The sequence below is a fragment of the Mastigoproctus giganteus genome, chromosome 1, assembly GCF_048544385.1.
Source record: "Mastigoproctus giganteus isolate SK-2022 chromosome 1, ASM4854438v1, whole genome shotgun sequence".
NCBI lineage: Eukaryota > Metazoa > Arthropoda > Arachnida > Uropygi > Thelyphonidae > Mastigoproctus > Mastigoproctus giganteus.
This window is the reverse complement of record NC_143575.1, coordinates 157573866-157599936: the sequence shown is the minus strand read 5'-3', so window position 1 is coordinate 157599936 and position 26071 is coordinate 157573866. Positions and strand designations below refer to the sequence as shown.

General features: G+C 36.8%; 1 protein-coding gene across 2 annotated transcripts in view; it reads left to right on the top strand.

Annotated features, from left to right (window-relative positions):
- The window catches only part of LOC150091211 (hemocytin-like), a 1750539-nt gene extending 1728560 nt beyond the window's left edge, over positions 1 to 21979 (top strand). For both annotated transcript variants that reach the window (XM_090374755.1, XM_090374750.1), the window contains one exon: positions 21690 to 21979. In XM_090374755.1, the coding sequence (XP_090230881.1) occupies positions 21690 to 21868 (179 nt within the window). In that variant the 3' untranslated portion in view covers positions 21869 to 21979. The remainder of the gene's footprint in view (positions 1 to 21689) is intronic.
- Positions 21980 to 26071: the final 4092 nt, after the last annotated feature.

The window sequence follows — 26071 nt, the reverse complement described above, 5'->3', positions numbered from 1 at the left end:
TGGCCCGACCATTGCCTTATACAAGGCAACATCACCTCCTTGTCCCTGCTAGCAAAATTCCTGTTTATAATTGACAACACACCATGAGCTACTCTTGAAGCCTTTTTGCACTGCTCAGAAAACTTCATATCTGACTGCACAATTTCCCTCAGGTCATTTTCATTCTCCACTAACTTGAGTGTAGTACCACACAGTTGGTACTTTCTCTTCAGTTACTGCTATATGCAGTACTTTACATTTGTCAATATTAAACTTCAGTTGAAACCTCTCAGCTCATCTGCTCAACTTTTACAGATCCTGTTGCCGTAGCGTACTATCTTTACTGTCATTAACAACCCTGCCAACCTTTGTATCTTCTGCAAACTTAGACATTAACCCTGATATACCTTCATCAATATCATTGATAAATACAGAAAACAACAATGAGCCTAACAACAAACACTGGGGGACTCCACTAACAACATTAGTCCATGTTGTCCATTGACCACTCTCTGTCTTCTCCCACTCAACTATCCTTATATCCATTTTAGCAACTTGCCCTTAATGCCATACCGCTCCAATTTGTACAGCAGTCTTCCATGCGCAACAGTATCAAAAGCTTTCCTGAAATCAAGTATAGGATATCAAAATTATTTTTTTGCATCCAGTTCCTTTGTGACCACATCATAGTATCCAATAAAATTGGTTAGACAAAACTTTCCCCTTAACAAACCCATGCTGTGTCTGAACTATAATTGCAGTCTTATCTAGGTAATCATGCATTGCTTCTTTAACCAGCGACTCCATTAATATCCCTGGAACAGTAGTTAAACTAACAGGTCTGTAATTACTCGTGTCACCCTTTGATCCCTCTTTGCAAATTGGGGACTCATTTGCACATCTCCAGTCTTTGGGGATATCCTTAATTCCAAGGAAGCTTCCATAATTATGGCTAAGTGTTTGCTTACTTAATTTGCTGCCTCCTTTAATATAACTGGATAGATCCCATCCACCTTAGGTGCCTTTCTTGTGTTCAACTTCAACAGTTTCTGCTAGAGTTTACATAAGTAAAAGATTCTTTGCTTTTTTTATTTGCATCATTATCCAAAGATTTCTCTTCATCTTCCTTCGCTTGCCTGACCTCCTTTGTGACTTTATTACAGACTAGCTTATATATACCATAGGCTTCTCTGTCACCTGATAATTTATATGCATCCCATGCATTTTTCTTCTCTGCCATAGTCTCATTAGTTCATCTGACATCCATTTAGGCCTAAACCTTGAACAGCATTTCTTAGTTGGTATGAAAAGCCTAAATAGCTTTCAAGATTAATTCCTTGAATGCCTCTCATTTAGAATTTGCTGTTTGTAACATCATTACTTGGCCCACAGCATAGAATTTAAAAACTATCTGAGACAACCACAATCACCTTTACAAAAGCAGAAACAATTCCCTCTACCCCTGATGATAGCTACATCTTTAAGTAAATCACACATCAGCCCACTGTGATCACTGTCACCTAGTGATCACTTTATCTGCAGATTCTTAATGCATGAAGAATCACTGCTGATAATTAGATCACGGGTATTACACCCTCTAGTTGCTTCTCGAACATGCTGCAGTAGAAAACAATCATCCAATAAATCCACAAAAGCCTTGCTAGTGTGTATGCAAGTGACCACCCCAGAATTTCCAGTCAATATCTAGGAATCTAAAATCCCCCCCCATTATAAGACAATCTGATTTACTGGCCCACTCTATTACTCTGTACAGTTGTTCATTGTAATCATCAGAGTCATTAGGCCACACTCCTACTCTCAATTTTGCTTTCCCAATGCTTATATCATGCCAAACTGACTCAACATTACACTGTCCACCCATGTCAGCTGGAAGTACTTCTTTAGATTTTATGTGTTTCTTAACTAACAGAATAAACCCCTCCTCCCTTCTTATCTTTCTGTACACATTGTACTTCCCGAATTCCCATTCTGCATTCCTTAAATCTGTATAACACCATGATTCTGATATCCCAGCAATATCTGCCTTTGATGTCTCGAGCAGCACCTCAGATTCATCAAATTTATTTACTAAACTCCTAGCATTGGTGTACATGCAAGTATATATGCATCTGTTCTTACTCTTATTTATCCTAACATAGCCCATGTATTTACTTGTTCCATGATAACTTCCAGCAGTCCTGGAAATCCCCACACCTTGCTTTCCAAGCTGCTGCTCATTTCAATAGAATTAGTGCAAGAATCACTTTCAATTCTGCCTGCAGCTGCTGTTAATCTATTAGTGTGTGAATCCCCCAAGCTGCAGTTTTCCACACCACCTAACACTGCCTCAAAAGCATCAGCAAATATTCTTGCACCCTTTCTGCTTAAGTGTTTCACATCCTTGTAGAAGCAGTCTCTCTTTTTAACAAGACTTCAGACCAAACTGGGTAAAGCACTGAGTATTTTTACAAATGCATAATGATGATGTTAGTCAAATACATGTGTTGAAGACTTAAAAAGATAAGTGGTATTTTAAAACACAGGTTATGTTTTGTAAGTTTGTGTGCAAGATGGCTGCAATGCTGAGAAAATTGAATTTTGCTTCATAAATAAATCAGGTTACCTCTATGTAAGGTAACCAAAGGAATGTCTTCTTGATTCAGGAAGACTTTGACTTGAAAATGCACTTATTCATATGTAATTTGCATATTTCTGATTTTAATTTTTCAATCACATTTCTGATTGACAGGGTAAGATTTAGGTAATCAGAGGCCACATTTAAAGCCTCATGACATGAGCACCTGTATGCTTTCCAGTCTCCTCCCCCACTCTCTCTCTCTCAATTGGTTTCAGAGGAAAGTCAATAGAAAGCCCCCAGCAGAAATGGCAGATGAGTTGAACAGATACTTCATAGATACTTCTCATCAGTATTTACTGTTGAAGCAAGCATGAAATTCTTTGAAATGCTAAGGAATCAAGATGTTGTAAAATAAGTGATATAACAATCTTAGAGAAACATTTGTTAGAAAAGATACTGATATTAAAGGAGGGAAAGATTCCAGCTGAAGATGATATATATATGTTTATAGGTTTTCAGGTTTTATGTATAACTGAAAATATTTATATGGAATTGGATGGTATATATTCAGTTGGAATTAAAAAGGCAACATATGAGTGTATCAGACTGTTAGGAATATTAATGAAAGTGTTATTAGACTCTTGGAAGATTTCCTCAAACTGCAGAAGTGCTAATGCCTCCCCCCATTCACAGGGGGATGGGGAGGCATTAGCAAATGAGATGACTATAGGCTACTAAGTTTGACTTCTGTGGTAAGAAAGATAATGGAGTCTGTGGTTAAGGATGTAATTGAGATCTATTCAAGGTACTACTCAACAAGAATAGATCTCATCATTGGTTTGTTAAGGGGAATCATCCCTGACCACTCTAGTACATTATTATTATGTCATTAAACAGCTGGATGCAGGAAACAACTTTGACTATCTATACTTTAGTAACACTTTTGATACTGTTCCTCATGGAAAACTGCTGTATAAAGTTGGAGTTACTGGTAAGCTGGAGTTACTACACTGGATTTCAGTCTGGATAAAAGAAAGGAGACAGAATTGTCATAAGTAGTCAGTCTTCTTAGTGGACTAGCATATAATTGGGGCCCCCTCAAGGATTAGTGTTGGGTTCCCCTCCTTCATCTAATTTTCATTAATGATATTGATGTGGGTAGTCAAGGTGAGTTGTCAAAGTTTATTTATGATTTGAAAGTAGGAAGAGTGGTTAACAATTTGAGTAAAGCCATGCTGCTTCAAAAAGACTCAGATTGGTTGCATGTATGGTCTAAAATATGGTAGCCAAAATTGACTGCTTCTTAAGCATTAGACTTTGGCCCTTTGGGGACCAGAAATATGGACTCTCTCATCGTGCCCTTGCACATGCTTGTTTTGATGAAAAGGACTATGAAATCACAGTCTGTTCTGCTCAAAAACCCCCCTGTATTAAATGCTAAGAAGAACACCCAGCATATTCTTTCACTCTGCTTTAAGTCTCTATAAAAGATTTAAGGTAAAGTGAACATATCATAACCAGGAGGCAAGAAAAGCAATAAAACCAATAAATAGCAGTAAGCTCACATATGCTCAAAAGGTAGCAGAGAACGTGTTCCACTGGGACACAAAAGGAAATGACTGTGCCACCAAAGAAATAAATTATTCACTACCATTGCCTGCCCTTTACTGAGTTCTTAAATTTCCATACAGAAAACTCAGTCATTTGCCATTCCAATATCAGTATCTCCTAATGCTCCACCACTACTAAAATTCAGTGGTAGAGAAAAACTACAAAAATTTTGAGTGCTAAAGGTAGTATAAGAAACAACTTCAGTAATTTAAGATGAAACTGAAGATTCAGTCAAGCAATTCTTTGCAGAGAAATATATGAATTCAGAGCAGCATCCATATTTCTCTAAAAAAAGAAAAATCCAAGAACTAAGAAAAGTGAGCCATCGGCACTTCAGCAGCAACCTACACATCCCTCCAGCCCAAATAATAACTAAATTCCCTCAGTGGAATTGCTTTGGATTCAAGTGCAATAGTCACAATATTGACGCCCACCTGTGAAACCACTAACCAGTTTACTTTGCTTGCATAACATTAATATCATCTGCAAAGAAAGAATGGGGGGTGGAATTGTCCTTGGAAAAGTTGCTATCCTTGTGGGCAGCTAGCATTTTAGCCTTTGCTATAAACACAGAAGCTGTAGCAAAGGCTGAAAGTACCTCCTTAACTTTGCATAAGTATCTACTTGCTACCTGAGAGAGAGAGAGAGATAGCCCCCTTCCCCAGACACACTTTGAGGGTCTCATTATACAGTTTCCTTTCCCTGTTTTACTTCTTGAGAATTTCAATGGACTTTCAGCATTACCCCACAATGTAATGTCAGTATTACCCTGTGTGGTAATAATGCACTGATGAAGTTTGTCACATATATTTGTGTTAACCTAATTCCATCTCAAAAACACCTAGTAAAACAGTATATTTTCAATCATGAAATTCTAAAGTTGAGAGACAAAGTGTAGTGCTGTGCACCTTTTAACAAAAAATAACATCCCATGATTAAATATTTATTTTACTTTGTTTGTCTCTCTCTTACTAAATTAATGATTAGGCCAAATCTCAGTTTTCCACACTTTAAAATCACAGGTACTGATACCCTACATATATATCATTTGTTATGAATCTTCTGTATTGGAAAATTTATTTAAAAATGACAGTAGTCTTATTACCAAAATAGGAAAGTATGTTTTAGCAATAAAACTAAGATATGTACAAACTCCAGAGTAATTCATTTTGGTAAACAAAGATTTAACTCTTTGAAATAACAGTAATGTATTCAAGTTCTCACCACAGAAGGCCATCATTTTGCCTACATTTTTTTTTTTTTTTTGTTGCAAGCATAATCTTTATCTGAAACCAGAATTGAAGTTTTGGAAAACTGCTATTCCATTAATATCCAAGATAAAATTCTTAGGACTCATATTGATAAAAAGCTGACCTTTCTTCAGCGTAGCCATCAACTATGCATAGAACGCATGGGAGGGTTAAACACCCTCGATATTCTCTCCTCTACTTCATGGGGCACAGATCAATATGCTTTACTTCTTCTACATCACCCTCTGCAATTAAAATTAGATTATGGATCACAGGTATATGCATTGGCCAGTAAAAGCATCTATCAATGGCTAGAAGCTCATCCACAATCTGTCTATCCATATTTCTAGTGGAGCCTTTAGAACATCTGTCCAAAGTTTATAAGAGGAAGCAAATGAACTGTCTTTATTGCTTTGATGAAAGCAGTTGTCTTTACATCATGCTTTTAAACCAAAATCCTTGACAGACCACCCATGTGGACCTCAGTTTTCAAGCCATACTATCAAAATATCTATAACACTTGTCAGCCTGTCAACCATCCTTTCAGTATTCATATTTAAAAGCTACTTAAAGATTTGCTTAAAACAGTAGACAAGGTTGCCCTTCAAACAGGGAAAAGAAAAGGAGAACTTGCATGGTATATTATATTTAATCCAATAAACAAACTGTTTATTTGAATTCTCTTAAATCCCTCAAAATTAATAATGCTGAAACTATACACATTACATAATATTTAGGTAAATACTGCTATTGCCATATTAAAAAAAAAAAGAAACCCTTAATAAACAAACAAATTAATTAAATTAAACAACAAAAGCCTACTTTCATCATGGGAAAAGCCCCTCAGCCCTTCGTGAGATGGTGTGATGCTGCTAGTTACACAAAGAGACTAAATAAATCCATCCCCACAAACAAAAGCAGACTTTTAAATAAAAATTTAACTAAAGTCAAAAAATAATAGAGAGAATTGAAAAAATAGGGGTATCACAGCTATGATTTCTTCAGCGGAGCACCTTTACAACCTATGACATTGTTATGACAATAGTGAAATTATAGTAACCTTATAATACCGTGATAAATCTGACTAAGAAATGAATAGCAAATGCTTAGAAAACGGTACTCACCTTGTATAAATCTGCAATAAATTTTTTTGATAGATGGTGGTTAAATTTAGGTTGGAAGAAGCATTAAAAAGAACTAAGGCAGGGAATGGGATGAAAATATTTTAAACAGATTTTAAAATGAGCGCAAGGAAGTAGAAATGCAGATGTCCAATCCTTGGTTGTCATAAAGAGGTTAAAAGACGTAAATGAAAAAAAAAAAAAAGAGAGAGAAGACTGGTGGTGCCAATAGTCGTTACGAGGGACTTTCGTAAGTAAACCGTCATCAGTTGGCAAATGGAAGAGAAGTGAGCGCGTGTTGTATTTAAAAGTTTATCTAAACTCCCATGATGCTCTTTTTGACACGTGGGAACTTTAGCCGCGAGAGGTTCCAAGCCTGTGAAAGGTTGAAGGGAAGTTTACCGTTAATAATATTGAGATCGGAATGATGTCCGTACCATTCGATGGCGAGGGCTTCGTATTGAAGAATTCTGTAGCTCGATCTAAGTTTAATAATAGTGATGGCAGAGTCAACAAGGGGGGGATGTGGTTGTGGATTTGAGAATGGGTTGTTAACTCAGTGCAGGATTGACTTGTCTTGAAACTGTTTTCACCCCATTTTCATCCCATTCCCCGCCTTAGTTCTTTTAATGCTTCTTCCAACCTAAATTTAACCACCATCTACCAAAAAAATTTATTGCAGATTTATACAAGGTGAGTACCGTTTTCCAAGCATTTGCTATTCATTTTTTAGTGACATTGTTATGACATTTGTAATAGGTTGTAACTGGTGTAGGAACATAAGTGAATGCTCTTGGCTGCTTTTCAGCAGTTCATTATTGAAATATGACCTGTTAGTATGACTTGATAAGTGTGAGTTCTTCCCTAAAGAAATCAAGACTGTGATACCCTTATTCTTTCATTTCTTTCTTGTTTGGGAGTTAGATTTAGTTTTTGGAGATGGATTTCTGTATTCTTTTTGCCTAACGTAGGCAGTAGCATTATCCAACCTCATGAAGGGTTGTGGGGCTTTTCCCTTAGCGAAAGTAGATTTTTAATTTAATTAATTTAGTCGTTTTGTTAATTAAGGGTTTTTTTTTTTTTGTTACTATGGTAACAGCAGTAGTTATCTAAATATGTAATGTATTTACAAGATTACCCTGTCACCAAGCAACCCTTCTCCGCTTCAGCATGAACATTGCCACAGAAGAACAGTTTATTTTGTATTACTTGCTGGTAGTCTATACAGAGGAATAACAGACAAGGGGTTTATTTATCATGTATCAACTACTAGCTTTACCCTTGCCATCTGAGAGAAGGCTGATACCCTACCTCTGTTTACCATCAATTCTGTTCAGAACAGACATTGACTTCTTATCAAGTAACACAGATTTAAAGTTAGAACTACCTGTGGGATTTGCTGCTATCTTTCCAACACTATATGAGCAGATTACCTCTAAGTGCAGCATATGTACTGTAGAACTGCATGCTATTGAGTTAGCCTTGAATCACATACAAACTTGCCACCACCAAAAATGTATTATATATACCAGTTTTCTCAGTTTATTGCAGGCCTTGTCTATAATGAGATAAAATGCTCATCCAGTCCTGTCCCAGGTGAAACAGAGGCTACATCGTCTTTTGGAATCCAATTTTGATATTTACTTCTGTTCGATCTCCAACCAGATTGTGATCAGGGGAAATTATTTAAAATCGGCAATAACCCTGAAATAACCCCTTGCCTGTTATTCCTCTGTATAAACTACCAGCAAGTAATACAAAAGAAACTGTTCTTCTGTGACAATATTCATAGCATGGGCAGGCTTCACCCAAATTATATGGGATTTAAGCCTGTAATCAGACTAAAGCAGTCTAGTCTGTAGGAATCATAAAGAAGGTTGTTTAGATCAGCTCTGCATAAGACACAGTCATCTTACTCATTCTTTTTTTTGAAGGTTAATGATCCTCCTATGTGTGAGTTCTTGACACCATTTTTATCATCACACATCATAAAATCTTGATTTTTTTTTTTTTTTTTAGAAAAATGAGGATTTTATCAATGCATGCTATTAGTTTTAGTGCTTTTAACCATCTGATTGAGCTTTTTATATTCAGACGGTTGAAAAATGACAAATTTTCAGTTTTTAAAAATTAATAATTTGTATAAACTGCAGCCATTATCAATCCACTGCAGGATAAAAGCCTCCTCATCAATTCATGTTGAGGGAAATGGACCATAATCTGCCACACTGGTCCAGTGCTGTTTGACAGATCAACCCTATTTAGCAGTCAGGGGCTTGAACCCTGGTCTACTGAAAGAATGTGTGCTACTGCACTCCTACTCCAAAACACTCTCCACTAAACCTCAACTCCACTACGGAAGCAATACATATTATTTCCTCCATAGCAATAATTTGTATACAGGAACTCTCCAACTTACTAAGGGTTGCATTCCGTAGAATGCTATGTGTCGGAATTTCCCCCATGCTTGTGCAGCACTCACAACTGTGCTCACTGAATTGATTGAATCAAAAAAGAAATATTCAACGAACATGTAAATAGAATTATTTATTGTATTTATTCAATTTTTCATCTCATGTGCAGGAAAAATTAGAAAAGCGTGCAATTTTAAAAAAATTTAAAATTATAAAATTACAAAAAAAGACAGGAGACAGGCATAACATAGTAAATTTTACCTCTCGAGCATCGTTGCCAGAATTCACTATTTTGAGGGCTGTGGAGATTTAGAAGGGGTCGGCCGCTCAACCTTACAAAAGAACATATTAATGGATGACTGGATGGTGGCTTTTTTCTTTTCACCATAGATTTCTTTGTAGCAAGCAAGCATATCATTCACCCCTCTGTTAACTTTTAAGAATCGTTTGCTGTCAGGATCCATCTTCTCAAACCTCGCCATTGCTGATGCAATTTCACGAAATGCCATTGCCATCTCTCTGATGATGAAGCATCTCAGCTCCTCATTTGGTTCATCTTGAGCTTTGTCAGCATTTTCTTCTTTCACTATTGCTGCCTGCAAGTCAATAAGTTCTTAATTAGATAATTTCTTCTCTTCTTTCTCTATTAACTCCTCCACATCTTTGGCATCAACCTCCAACTGAAATAGCTCTGCAACCTTTACAATCTTCTTCTTCTTATTATTATTATTATTATTATTAGCTATTAAGCCTGAGACTTATGCTGCACCAGCAAAAAAATTCCCAAGTTACCCTAAGAGAGAGAGAGAGAGAGAGAGAGAGAGAGAGAGAGAGAGAGAGAGAAAGAAAAGTAGAAGGGAATTACCAGGAAAGAGAAGAATGATGATATCCAGCTCAGGACCCTAGGTGTGCAAAGCCCATACTCACCAGATGCAAGCCCCTGGGGTTTTCTCTAACCTCTTCATATGATACGTCTTTTTTCAGATCCTTCGAAGTCTTTTACGTGCCGTGGGCATATTTTCTTCCATGTACCATTTAAACAGCTTTTAGTAATTTCCACCCAGGCCTTATTAATGTTTAAGATGACGTGGTAAATATCATAAGATTTCCAAGTCTCTTAACGTAAAATTTTTCTCATCATCTACTGCATACAATGCCTGAGCAAATGTTGTGCGTAAATAGTATGCTTTTAAATTCAAAATAACACCCTGATCCATAGGTCGGATGAGAAAAGTCGTGTTTGGCGGTGGAAATATGAGTCACGTTCAAATTGAAATCATCTAGGTGTGTAGGATGTCCAGGAGAATTATCTAAAAGAAGCAAAATCTTGACAGGAACGTTGTTGTCTTTACAATATTTTTCAACCTCGGGAATGAAGCAGCATTTAAACCAATCCTCAAAGAGAGATGTTGTCATTATTGCTCTCTGGTTCAATCGGAAATGCATGGGTAGGATGGCTTTATTGGTGACTTTAAATGCATGAGAATTTCTAGAATGGTACACAAGCACTGGTATTAATCTGTAATCTCTCGCTGCATTAGCCCAAAGCAAAAGTGTGGCTCTATCGTTTGATGCCTTGAAACCTGGCATTGTATTTTCCTCTTTGGCAATGTATGTTCAATCCGGCATTTTTTTCCAATACAGAGCAGTCTCGTCAACGTTAAAAATTTATTGCATTGAATAGCCGCCTTCATCAATATTTTTTCAACACATCACAAAATTTCTCTGCAGCTGAAGAATAATTACTGGCGACTTCACTGCATACTTTAACATTGTGGAAACCAGCACGATGCTTCAACCTATTAAACCTCTTAAACCCTCTCTCTTGGCACAAGCACATTACAAATATTGCTTCCTCTGCATCTGAAAAACTTGGTTTTCTCTTTCGCTCTCGGCGTTACTTTTCTTCCAAACAGCTGCTCACTCTGTATAAATCGCAAATCCACCCTGCCATGGAATATTGCCCCCAAAACCTCTCTCAGGCTTCTTGATTCCATTCAGAAGAAGGCAGTTAGGTTAATTAATGATTCATCTCTAACAGAGGCTCTCCACTCGCTCTCTCATAGACGTACTGTTTCTGCTGCATGCCTCTTCTATAGATACTTCCATGGGCACTGTTCTTCTGAATTGGCTTCTATAATTTCCACCCTCTCTTTCAAAACAGTCCGAACGCGTGCCGCCAACATCCATTTACTGTCCAACTTGAAACTCACAGAACCAACTTTTCATCTTCCTCGTTTATTCATTCAACTGCCGTTTTCTGGAACAACCTTCCTTCATATGTATTTCCTGAAAATTACAGTCTACAGAAGTTCAAGTCCAATGTCAACAAATATCTTCTTTCGTCTTCTCAACCTCTAACCCAAGGACAGTACTAAGTACTATAGGTTCTAATACCTCTCGTGTTTGGGGTTTACATAAAAAAAAAAAAAAAAAACCACCCATTCCTTGGGTTGGGGTTTGCCATACTTATCTTTATAAATACTTCTTGCTTTTGCTTGAATGGTCATTAGACTCATGGATACTCGCTTCTGAATCCATCCATATTATTAACGGCTGTTCCTTCTTCTTCAATATAGCATCTGAACCCTGTTTTATGATCACTGTTGATTTTAAGTGTGTTGATCCTTTGACATGTTCTTTTATATGCACACTGTCCTTTAAAATAATATGCGCTGTTGAAGTAGCGAGACCTAATTGCCTTGTAATAGATGACAAACTTTGTCCTGCTTCATTCTTCTTAATCATTTTCATCTTCATTTCTAAATCAATTTTTTTTCGTTTCTTGGAACTACCACCACTTGCACTTTTCATTGGTTGCTTTTCCTTCATCATTGTAATACATAAATAGTAATGAAGAGAAGTTTCTGAAATTTTTTTTTTATGATTGAAGATTTCAGTTGTTGTTATTTGGTTTTTAGGAGCATTAGCAACTAAGGCCATATTGCTCCGGGGATATGCGGTGGTCATTCCCTGACCTTTCCGCATCCTCTGTATTTGGTGGTCATGGGCTCGAACCCCAGTCTAATCAAGAAGCATGTGCTACGCACTGCTGCTCCTGCCCACCTGGCTACGGAGGCACCGAAGATTTCAGTAAAGTTGAACACATTTCACCATAATAGCATAAAAACCCACACAATTGCAGTTATCGGTATTTTCGCAAATGCAGTAAGATCGAGTTTACTACCCATTTATAATGAGATGCACTAAAAGAAAAGCCCAATAAACTGGAAAGTGCAAATTGTTTTTATTGTTTTATAATAATGTGACCTCCAGAAACATGCTTTAAAAAATATCACAAATGCATTCAAAATTGATTCTTATAATGGGAACATATGATAACGATGAAAGGGTAGTGCAATTTCCATTATAAATATAACCTTTTAGAGAGATAAACAGCTTAGTAATATAGCAAAATTTTCGACTTCCAAGGACTTGAATCTGATTTTTTTCGACTTCCATGGACTTGAATCCTGAACAAATTACAAAAAAAAAAAAAAAAAAAGTGTTATTGGGTTCACATTACAATATTTTCATGATACCTCCATTTTATTCCTGTGGTATGCAAAATATGTTTCCACAATTTTTTTAAGTTTTCACCAGCCGGAAAAAACACATAAAGTTGAATTTTCGTAAGTCAAGTATTACGTAAATTGGGGAGTCCCTGTACGTATACAGGTAGCTCTCGATTTATGCCATGGTTAGGTTCCTGGGGACACAGGTGCAAATGGAACCTTTTATAACATGGAGCACTGAGAAATCACAGGGTTAGGTTCTGGGCACCAAAAATTTTAATTATGGTGCGCGAAATCTAACCCTGTGATTTTATAATAAAATTTAAAAAATTTTATTAACAAAAATGTTTTTTGGTTCAAATCATTGATCCGAAGTGTCAGTAATTGCTCCATTTTTTCTAAAAGCTCTTCTGCTGTAACTTACTTGTGTAGCATCTACTCTGGTAGCACTTTGCATCGATTGTTTCATTTTATCAGCATTCTTCATAATCGTAGTATAGTTGATGGAGGCATATTCATAGCCCTGCACACATTAGGACAGCTTTCACCAGCTTCCATCCTCCGAATAACCTTCATCTTATTTTCCAATGTGATAGATCGACGTGACTTTTTTTCACACTTTCATTTGCACTAGGATTCATTGAACTTCTTTTACCAGTCATGGCATCTCTTTATTCTATTAAATTAAAATATTTATAACACGATTGGCAAAAACTGCACTGTTATCACTATTGTCAATTACGTATTATTTAATTTATTAATAGTACAATTAATAAAAAAATGTTAGCGTAATAAATTTCCAACATGTAAATGGCGTAAACAACAACCAACTGAATGCTTCACTGCATGGACCTTTACCAACAGCATCCGCAAATGGCTACTTTGAGAGTGGGAAGCTTTCTCGTCTCTGATTGGCTATGATACAGACTCGCTAATCGCTGATTGGCGCAGATTGTTCTTGATCATGTGAACAGTCATGATAATGATACATAGTACCGTACAATGCCGATAAATTTTGTCTGACAATTTTAAACTTTCAATTTATAAAAAAACTGCAAAAAAAAATTAAAAAATTGAAAAAATAAAAATGGCCTTGTTATTAGTGACTGGCACTATTTCGTATCAGTGCAAATCAGACTGGCACAAAATGAGGGCTACCTGTACATAAAATGTATTAAATAAATGCATATTTAATACATTTTGATTGATATATTAACTTATTCATTAGTTACTGTTGGTTTTTAAAGTATTTCATTATTGAGCTTGCTAACAAGTGGTCGAAGTTGCATATGTGCCACTAAAAATAAAAGAAATTAAAAAGAAACCTTTGGGATATGGACAAAGGCAGGAGTTCAACTTAGAAAATTTTTAATGTCATCTGGGAGATAGAGGTTTTTGATGTGAAAACATCTTTGGCGGCACCTACTAAATTTTCAGACTGAAATAAAACCGATTGGTAACAAAAATGCAAGATGAAAACACTTACGTCACTCCCAACTAGTGTCTCTGATGTTGAACTGGCTTATCTGCTTCTGCTATGCCTCACTTCTCCTACATCAGTCACTAGCGTTGATTCAGTAGAGTAGGTAGTGGGCACAAGCATAAAACTTTACATCATTCATAAATTTGGTTCTAAAAAAATGAAATGAGGAGTTATTGTTGAAGAACACAACAATACAAATAGTTCCCTTCCTGCAGTAGTGAAGTATTTGTATTGTTGATTTGACCAACTTGATTGTGACATCATACTATTCTACAAATGGATTTCGCTAAGGTTATTAACTAAGCAATAAGCTGTCTATAAGTTTCCTATTGAAAGTGTACTGCAATGTCAAATTGATGAAATTGTCGAAAAAAAATCCGAACATGTTAAAAACGTGTTCGGATTCTTTTCATTCCTAAAACCCTTTAACCTCATCCAAGCCAAGGATGTTTTCACATATAGACAGCAGCGTAGCATGCCCACCTCACAAAGGGTTGAGCGGCTTTTACCAACTGTTTTCCTTGTTTAATACAATTAATTTGGTGGTTTGCTAATTAAGGTTTTTTTTTTTTTTTTTTTTGTTAATTTGGTAACAGCAGTAGTTATTTCAGTGAGTTTGAAAAAGAGTTGAAAGTTTTCTTAAAAAGGCTTGATTAAAAGAATACTTCCCTACGGGATACTAACCATAACCGCCGAAGCTTTCTTTGTACTCCAAAAGGAAGTCAAAGATCCTGCTTTACAGGAAATTTCTAGAAAAGTAAATAGATTGCCTCAGATTAAGTAGAAGGATTTATGCAGGATAACAAGCACCCTGGGGCAGATGGCATCAAATTCAAAGTAATATGCCTGCTTATTGTTTGGCATTTAATATTTCCATAATCAAGAAGATAGATTGTGATAGATCCATAATAAGTATGATCAAGGTTGGCAAGAAAAAAAGTTTTGAAAGGATTGATAGTATACATTCAAGTATTCTTCACTAACAGTGAAATAAAGAATGGACAAATGTCTCTGACTGTTTCGGGGTTACATTATTTTGGTGGGGAGGGGAGGAGTAATAGGTTACACATTCAGCTGGGAAAAAAAAGGTGAAAGGAACAGCCAATTAAAGTAGTGTCAATTGCCAGTTAATTAATTATAAAGTATGTTTTTAGGAGTATGGAATTGATGACTTTTTTAACCAAGCCCTTAGATATCCGAGCTGAGTTTTAGAAGATCAATTGGAAGGATATTATTATTAAAATTCCACTCTAAGTCGGGTAACCAGATATCCCGATTTTCCATGATTGTCTCAGTTTTAGGTTTAGGGACACTATTTTATCCCATTTTTCTGAACTAAATATACCGGGTGGTTATAAAATAAGTTTCCCTATTCAGGAGACCCTAGCGTTAAACAGTTAGAGCGCTGCGAAAATTGGTGGGTAATGTTACGGAACCCTTTTCATCTCACAAATTCATGGAACATACTTACAAAACACAAGTTTAGCAGGAGCCAAAGAACTGTTTGCTAATATTTTATTACATACAATACACTGTGCATTAGGAGCATCTTTATTTCCAATACATTTAAAGCCAAAATTCAAATAACTGTCATTATACTTTTGTTTTGGTCTTTTATTAGTTAGTTCCTGTTTTTTCTCTTTGGATTTTTGGAGAACAAAAGGCTGTGATTGTTCATTCTCACTTTGAAGTGTGACAATATTGTGTTTGTTTTCATTGACAATAGTTGCACTACTAGAAGTACTTTGCTTCTTGTTTTAAAGTTCCTTTTTTCAAACACCAATCCATGGTCACATATTTTAATAATCATATTTCAAAATACTAATAATTATCAAAAAAAAAATTTATACAAGAAAGTGAGTTTAGTTATATCGGTTTGCTTCCTCCTCTCCTTCAACCCATGTACTCCAGGCTAAATCGCATACGAATGGCATACTAGATCACCACATTGCTACTTTTTTGTAGGTGTCATTACCTCTACACATACTTCTCTATGCAAAGCCCGCTAAAATAAAGTGTTCTGTGGTCTATTTGATTATTAGATGAACAGTGCGCTGTTGAGTCAGTTTAGTGTGACATAAGCACTGTGAAAGCAAAAATAAGAGTAGGAGTGTGTTATAGGCCTAATGACTCGAATGAGTACAATGAACAATTGTACAGAGAAATAGAGTGGGCTAGTAAATCAGAATGTCTTATAATGGGGGATTTTAACTTCCCAGATATTGACTGGAACTTGTGGGTTGGTCACTCACACACTAGTAAGACATTTGTGGATTTATTGGATGATTGTTTTCTGCAGCAGCATGTTCGAGAGGCAACCAGAGAGGGTAATACTCTTGATCTAGTTATCAGCAGTGATCATTCGTGTATTAAGAATTTGCAGATAAAGGAACCACTAGGTGGCAGTGATCACATTGTACTGATGTGGGATTTACTTAGCATTAGCATTAGCATTAGTAGAGGCATTTGATGCAAGAAAGCAAGCTTATGCAGCATCAGCCAAAAAAAAAAAAAAAAACCACTCCCACTTCACCCCTCTGTTCGTTCAAAATACCTGTCCAGCTGAGCCTTAAACTTATTTAGGCTATCAACTTCCACGACAAGGGATGGAAGTCTGTTCCACCAACCAACCACCCGCTGGCTAAAGGCAAATTTCCACACGTCTATCCTACATCTGTCTTTCCTCAATTTGAATTTATGCCCTCTCAGGTGATTATTCTTAGCGAGAGGAAGAATCCCATCAGCATTGAGCATGCTCAAACCATTCAATGCTTTATACACCTCTATCAGATCACCTCGCTGGTGCCTAGTCTCCAGACACTGTAATTTGCAAATCTTAAGCCTTTCTTCATAAGAGCACCCCTTTGTTCCATTCACTAATCTTGTTGCCCTTCTCTGTACTCGTTCCAGCAGCTCTACATCCTTCTTGAAATGAGGCCTCCAGGCCTGTATACAGTACTCTAGGTGTGGCCTAACCATTGCCTTATACAAGGGAATAATCACCTCCTTATCCCTGCTAGAAAAATTCCTATATATCATTGACAATACACCATGAGCTACTCTTGCAGCCCGTCTGCACTGCTCAGAGAACTTCATATCTGCCTGCACAACCACCCCCAGGTCCCTTTCATTCTCTACCACTGTCAGTGTAATACCACAGAGTTGATACGTTGCTCTGGGGTTGCTGTTTCCCATGTGTAGTACTTTACATTTGTCAATGTTAAACTTCATTTGCCACCTCTCAGCCCATCTGCTCAACCTTTCCAGATCCTGTTGCAGCAGCATAGTGTCAGTAGTGTCCTTGACAACCCTGCCTACCTTTGTATCGTCTGCAAACTTCGACATTAAGCTTGATATACCATCATCAATATCATTTATGAATACAGAAAACAATAATGGACCCAACACTGAGCCCTGAGGGACTCCACTAATAACATTAGTCCACGACGAGCAGTGTCCATTGATTACCACTCTCTGTCTTCTCCCCCTCAGCCACCCCTTTACCCACAGCAGCAATTTGCCTCCAATGTTACACTGCTCCAATTTGTGCAGCAGTCTTCCATGTGCAACAGTATCAAAAGCCTTTCTAAGATCCAAGTATATAATATCAAAGTTATTCCCTGCATCCAGTTCCTTTGTGACTGCATCATAGTATCCAATCAAATTGGTCAGGCAAGACTTCCCCTTAACAAAACCATGCTGTGTCCGAGCTATAACTGAAGTCTTGTCTAAATGATCCTGCAGTGCTTCTTTAACTAGTGCCTCCATTAATTTTCCTGGAACAGAAGTTGAACTCACAGGTCTATAATTGCTTGTGTCAGCTTTTGATCCTCCTTTGTGAATTGGGGTCACATTTGCACATCTCCAGTCTATGGGTACCTCCCCTGAGTCCAGGGAAGCTCTCATAATTATGGCTAAGGGTTTGCTTACTTCCTTTGCTGCCTCCTTTAATATAACTGGATAGATCCCATCCACCCCAGGTGCCTTTCTTGTGTTTATCTTCAACAATTTCTCCTCCACTTTGCTCTCAGTTATTACAAGATTCTCTAGCTTACTGCTAGAGTTGAATACACCTCTGGCATTCCCCTCGATAAATAACTCCTCATGTGTGAATGTCGATGCAAAATATTCATTTAGTTTGTTAGCTACCTGAGCAGGATCATCAACAGTTGACTCATTGATATCAAGTGGACCAATCTGATTCATCCCCTTCCTTCTAGAGTTTACATAAGTAAAGAACTCTTTGCTGTTTTTCTTTGCATCCCTTGCCAAAGATTTCTCGTAATCTGCCTTCGCCTGCCTAACCTCCTTTGTAACTTGGTTACAGATCAACTTGTATCTATCATAGGCTTCTGTGTCATACTTAAAGATATAATTACCATCAGTGGTAAAGGAAAGGGTTTTTGCTTCCATAAAGGTGAGTACAGTGGTCTCAGACAGTTTTTAAATTCTGTAGAATGGGATCAACTGACGATGCTACCAACAGTAAATTCTAAGTGGGAAGCATTCAAGGAATTAATCGTGGATGCTACTAAAAGTTTCATACCTATTAAGAAATATTGTTCAAGGTTTAGGCCTAAATAAACTAATGAGACTCGTGACAGAGAAGAAAAATGCATGGGATGCATATAAATTATCAAGCGACTTAGAAGCCTATGGCAGATATAAGCTAGTCTGTAATCAGGTCACAAAGGAGGTTAGGCAGGCAAAGACAGATTACGAGAAACCTTTGGCAAAATATGCTAAGAAAAACAGCAAGGATTTCTTTACTTATATAAACTCTAAAAGGAAGGGAATGAATCTGTTTGTTTCACTTGATATCGATGGTTCGAATGTTGATGATCCTGCTCAGATAGCAAACAAACTGAATGAGTATTTTGCATCTACATTCACAAATGAGGAGTTATTAAGGTTTGAAAATGGTAGGAGGTTATCAAATTGTAGCAGGGTGCTAATGATTTTGTAATAACTGAGAGCAAAGCGGAGGAGAAATTATTGAAGTTAAACATAAGAAAGGCACCTGGGGTGGATGGGATCTATCCAGTTATATTAAAGGAGGTGCAAAGCAACTAAGTATGATTATGATTAAAGAGGCCTTAATAATAATAAAGCAACTAAGCAAACCCTTAGCCATGCTCCAGCAGCAGACAACACAATGTCATTCTTTTCAGCAGCAGAGACCCTTGGTCCCAGAGATAGTAGCCATAGTTGGGGACTTGATTATCAGGGAAGCAGGTAATATTGTATATATTGTATAAATAGCATTAGCATTAGTAGAGGCATATGATGCAAGAAAGCAAGCTTATGCAGCATCAGCCAAAAAAAAAACCGCTCCAATTTCACTCTTCGATCCACTACAAATACCTGTCCAGCTCAGCCTTAAATTTATTTAGGCTATCAACTTCCACAACAAAGGATGGAAGTCTGTTCCACCAACCAACTACCCGCTGACTAAAGGCAAACTTCCGCACATCTATTCTACACCTGTCTTTCCTAAATTTGAATTTATGCCCTCTCAGATGATTATTCTGAGCAAGAGGAAGAATTCCATCAGCATTGAGCATGCTCAAACCATTCAATTCTTTATACACCTCAATCAGATCACCTCGCAGGTGCCTAGTCTCCAGACATTGTAATTTGCGAAATTTAAACCTTTCTTCGTAAAAGCAACCCTTTGTTCCATTCACTAATCTTGTTGCCCTTCTCTGTACTCGTTCCAACAGCTCTACATCCTTCTTAAAATGAGGCCTCCAGACCTATAGACAGTACTCAAGGTGTGGCCTGACCATTTCCTTATACAAGGGGATAATCACCTCCTTATCCCTGCTAGAAAAATTCCTGTATATTGACAAGACACTATGAGCTATTCTTGCAGACCGTCTGCACTGCTCAGAAAACTTCATATCTGCCAAAGACAATTTCTTATCCCGTTTCATCATTGTAAGTCCAACAATGATGGGGGGCAGGAATTTTCCTTCTATCCTGCTTCTCTTCCTTTTGCCTAACCGCCCCCCCCCCCTCCGCTTTTGAAATACGGCAATGGAATGTGCCGGGGCTATACGGCCTTCAAAACATCTTCACTTCCCCTTTGAAGATGATATAAACGAAAAGCCCCTATCAAGCTTCAGTTAATCTTCTCCCATTTTACTTTCAATTATTTGCCATGCATGGATTTAGGGTTAAAACTTGTTTTTATTCCTTTGTCTTGTTGAAAGGTTCTTCCATCTTTAACCAGGTCTTTGAAATAATTTCCATTTATTCTGATTATATCTTACATGGATACAGTTATTTTAATATTTTAAAATATTAAAATATAATATTTTAAAATTTTAATATTTTTTAATATCCTATTTATTAAAAAATATTAAACAACAGGATTCCCCTAATATTTTTTATATGATGTTAATGTCTGTAAGTCCAACATGAAGTTCTCCGAGCACGACAGGCTGCTAGAGAACTGATCATAGGATTCTGCTGTTAACAATCCGGAATTTTGCAAGCAGGGATAAGGAGATAATTAAAGCATTGTCTTAAATACTGAACATATAGATTTGGAAACCTTATTTTAGGAAGCATATAGATCTGTTGGAAAGAGTGCAGAGAAGAGCAAAAAGAGTAGTTAGGGCAAGATATTTTTCCTAAGATAGACTTAATTTCTGTAAATTGCACCACCAAGAAACTAGATATCTGTGTGATGACTTAACTGAAGTGTTTAAGGCTTCAAAAGAATTGAGAATTCAAAAGAAACTGAATGCTGATGGCACTTAACTCCTCTCAGATGATACACATAAGGATGCATAAATTTAAAATGGATGTTTGCAGAATACTGTAGATGTGCAGAACTTACAATCAACCAGAATGTAATTGATTGGTGGAATAAACTTCCACCTGACATTGTAACTAGGTAGTTTGATCAAATTTACAAAAGACTTTTTTTGTTGTTGATGTTGTATAAGCATGCTTCCTTGTATCACTTTGTCAATACTAATATTAATAGTATAATTGTTTAATTCTAAAAGTTTCTTAAGAATGTTTCAGACAGCTTGAGCAGTCCAGAAAATTCCTTTAAAGCCCTGATTGGATTGATTACAGGCTTGCATTAACTTGAATTGCATTGCACATTTCAAGAAATGTTCCTAAGAATATATATTTTTATATGCAAAAATGCATGTCTCAAACACATAAATGGGGGTGGGGGGACTTACATGTATCAGAACGAAAATTGAACTTTTCCAGCAACAGAGTTTCATATTTCACTGCCACAAGAAACCAGAAATCTCTTGTTGTTTTGTTGTTTCTGTCACTGCATAAAGCTGTAAGCAGCACTCCCCAAGCAGTCCACTGCATTGTATTATAGGAAGAATAGCTCGGGTCAATTTACTGCAACAATAGAGGAGATACCAGTGGTCATGTACCAGATTCTATAATGTAGTTCAAAAGTATGGATAATACTGAAGAAATACTAACATAGACATTGACTTGGCCATAGTTAATTATCTAAAATTAACAAAATAGCATAATACATTTAAGAAAATAAACTAAATTTCATTACCGAAATCTTTTTATAAAAATCATTAGAGTGAATTTTGTTATGAAGGTTTTTTTTCACATTTACTTGTTATGGCATTGTTAAGTATATTTATATAAGTAATGTATAACAATATATTTTCTTCAGGGGATGATTCTTTTTTTAAATATTTCTTTACAAAAATGCAATTCCTCAATTTTTATTCCTTAGCAAGTAAGAGTTTTAGGAGTACTTGCCAGTGCTGTGCACCTACACATACTGAGAAAAGAGAAATTGTCCTTCATTGTACAGATGGATCTTCTATTATGAAAGAATATAGACAGCCCACATCTTGTCAGTGCATGTCATGTTCCGAAGGTTCTTTCAAGTTTCCCTCCAAAGTACAGTAAGCTGTTCTAATTAGCTTTACATTCTGTTGTACATTGTTGTTCTGCTGTACATTGAATTTCACCAAACAGTGAAATTTTTACATTCATGGAGATGGATAATGTTATTGTGTGCAATAAATAACATACTGTAAACTGCCTTCTGTTCTCCTTTTCTTTTTATTTTCTTTTGTTATCTTTAACATATGAAAATTCACATCCATTATATCCACAATTTGAATAATAATAATAATAATAATAATAATAAGTACTACCGGTACATCTCAAAACCAGCTGCTCTAAAACACATAATTCCTTTTTTTGAAAGAGAGAGAGAAAGAAAGATAAATTTGAATTAAATGATATTACTTGGATCTTCAAAATTTAACAAAAAATAAAATACTAGTCAAGTAGCACCAAATAAGTAACTCATTTTAATTTGGTGCCACACTGTTCTCTGTTACTGTATAAGTCTATATTTCCCTTGAAAATTAATGCACAATCATGTATTTTCCAAATAAGTTGCCCCTTCTTTCGTATTGTCACACATTTTGCATCTCATAATAATAGCATTTACAGTAAAACCTCCATTAAATACCATTGTATTCTTTTAATTTAAGTATTTTTGCTTGTTCGCTTGCTCTCTCCCCCTCTTTCAAAAGTGTACATTGTTCATTTTATTAAGCTGTACAGTGCAAAGAAAGTGTATATGTAAAAGGTGTCAAAACAGCACAGGTGGAGACATGAATTGCTGTTATAGATGCTACATATATGGGGGTACTTTATATAACCAAGTCGCTTCTTGTTACTGTATTGCAAATTAGTTTCTCTTTAAACACTACCTTAATATGAAAGTGCATTTGCTATAAGAAATTGATAATCTCAAAAGTTTTCTTTTTGTAAACTTGAAAAGTAAACCCAAAAACATAACTCCTGAAAATTCCATGAAGTTTTTCATCTGATGAAGAAGATGAACGAATTCTTTGTTGTTAAAAATTGAGTAACAAATATACTCGTTTATTATGATGCAATGAAGCAAGGCATCTAGTCAAAAAAAAATTCATATATCTATCCCTTCCAATAATTTGTCCAAATCCTCCTTAAATCTATTCAAACTAACCACTCCACAACACTAGGTGGAAGTTTATTTCAAAATATATAACTCTTTGGCTGAATGGAAATTTCTGCACATATATAACGAGTAAAGAAGCCATCAGCATTTAGTTTATTTAACCCTTCACAATTTAGTCACCATACACATGCATAGTTACAGAAATCAGTCTTTCTTGTATAGAATATCCTTCTGTGCCCCACCCCCAACTTCCTAAAATAGAATTTCCAAATCTGTATGCAGTATTACAGATGTGAACTAACCATTGCCTTTATACAATAGGATAATCACCTCTTGATCCCTGCTAGCACAGTTCCTGTATAACATTGTTCTAGCAGCTTATTTTACACTGCTCAGTGAATTTCATAGCAAACTGTTCAATTACTCCTAGGCAGGGCCATACTTATATTTCTCGGGGGCCCAAGGCACTAAGCTCTTGCAGGGCTCCCTTTAAAGATACCATTCCAAAAAACAACTTGCATATATAAATATGAACAGAAAAAAAAAACAATAATTTTTACTGATCTGTTTAAACACAAACATTGTAATACTGCAAAATGTAAAGAAGAGTACTAAACTAAACTCTGTGTCACAACAGCTCATGAGGATATGATAACCAGCCACTTTGGCGGGTCATCACGTGGTCAGCAAATCACTTTCCATCGCCATGTTTCGTGACCAGTGTCTGCTGCCCTTTCTCAAGTAGCCACGTCATTTCATATCACAATGCTGGGTGAACACCATAAATTTTGGTCTCCACCGGAATTTTTTTTTTTTTTATGTGAACCCCAAACACGAGAGGTATTAGAACCTATAGTACTTAGTACCATGCTTGGGTTGGAGGTTGAGAAGATGAAAGAAGATATTTGTTGACATTGGACTTGAACTTCTGTAGATTGTAATTTTCAGGAAATACATATGAAGGAAGGTTGTTCCAGAAAATGGCAGTTGAATGAATAAACGAGGAAGATGAAAAGTTGGTTCTGTAAGTTTGAAGTTGGACAGTAAATGGATGTTGGCTGGTAGCGACATGTGTTCGAACTGTTTTGAATGAGAGATCAGGAATTATAGAAGCCAATTCAGAAGAACAGTGACCATGGAAGTATCTGTAGAAAAGGCATGCAGTAGAAACAGTACGTCGATGAGACAGCGAGTGGAGAAACTCTGTTGGAGATGAATCATTAATTAACCTCACTGCCCTCTTCTGAATGGAATCAAGAAGCCAGAGAGACATTTTGGGGGCACCACCCCAGTTGTGGGAACAATATTCCATGACGGGGCGGATTTGCGATTTATACAGAGTGAGCAGCTGTTGGGAAGAAAGGTAACGCTGAGAGCGAAAGAGAAAACCAAGTTTTTTAGATGCAGAGGAAGCAATATTTGTTATGTGCTTGTGCCAAGAGAGATTAGAAGTCAGGGTAATCCCCAAAAGAGATATATCATTTTGCCTAGATCTCGGAGTGTCACCAAAGATAAGCATTATAGAAGAAGTATCCTTTTTGCAAGATATAAAACAGGACTGAATTTTAGAAGGTTTGAAAAAAACTAAGTTGACTTTGCCCCATTGGAGAATTACCTGAAGGTCGGCATTTAAGGAATTGGCAGCAGATTTTTGAGAAGTTGAAGCTGATTGAGCAGGACAAGGTTTCTCAAAATGGAAAGTGGAATGCAATGTGCTATCATCGGCAAAACTATGGATTGGATTTCCAGTTAATGGAAGAAGGTCATTAATGTACAAGAGGAAAAGAGTGGGGGAAAGAACTGAACCTTGGGGGACACCGGCATTAGTGGAGAAGTTAGAAGACAGAGAGCCATCTACCATCACCCTCAGTGAGCGATCAGAGAGAAAACTGGATAACCAATTACTAAAAACAGTTGTCAAACCATAAGATGGAAGCTTGTTTAGAAGACCTTTATGCCAAACACGATCAAAAGCCTTTGAGATGTCAAGAGCAACTACTTGTGTTTCACCGAACCTTTCCATTGAATTAGTCCATAAATGGGTAACATAAGCCAGAATATCACCAGTGGATCGACACTGACGGAATCCATACTGGCGATCGTTGATCAGACGGAAGGTTTCTAGGTAGTTTAAGAGTTGGCGGTTAATTGATTTCTCCATTACTTTAGAAAGAGTAGAAGTAATTACAATGGGACGATAATTGGATGGGAGGGATTTGTCACCCTTTTTAGGAACTGGCTGGATATGAGCAAATTTCCAAGCAGAAGGAAAAACACCTTTGGAATAAGAAAGTGAAAAAAGGCGGCAAAGAATAGGAGTAAATTCAGGAGCACAGGTTTTGAGAACAAGTGGAGAAATACCATCAGGACCTGGAGCTTTCTTAGCATCAAGATTCATCAAAATCCTTCTGATATCCTTTTGACGGAAGACCACAGGAGGCATTGAATGGAGCGTGTTAGGAATGGTGGGAGGTGTTTTACCAAGATCATTAATACATGAGCTCGAAGAAAAATGGGATGCTAGCAGGTCAGCTTTATCCTTGGCTGAAGTGACAACAGAACCATCTGGTTTGGACAGAGGTGGGAGCAGAGATGGGCAAAAGTTGCGGCCAATAGCTTTGGCAAGAGACCAGAATGCTCGGCTACCATTAGGGCAAGAAGCAAGTTTTCTACTCTTAGCCTGTTCAAACTCTAGTTTGGACTGATTAATAACTGCTTTACAACTGTTGCGAGCTTTGGTGTAGGCAGAAAATGAAACTGAAGAATTAGAAACAAGCCAATTACGATATGCAACGTTCTTCTCTTGGACAGCCTTAGCACATTTATTGGAAAACCAAGGTTTAGATAAAGGACGAGATTTTAAAGTGGAGTGTGGGATAAAGGATTCCATTCCTGCAAGAATAATTTCACTGACACGATCTGAACAAACGTTGACATCAGAAGTTTTGAAACAGTAATCCGACCAAGGAAAAGAAGAAAAGTAGTCTCGCAGGTCATCCCATTTTGAATTCTTGTAATGCCAAACAACAGAGGTTGGGAATAGCCATGAGATAAAGGTTCCATGGAGAAGAGACAATCACCAAGTTGTGATCTGAAGTGACTAAAGGACCTCTCACTTCAACCGTGTACTTAGAAGGGTTGTTTGTGAGAAAAAG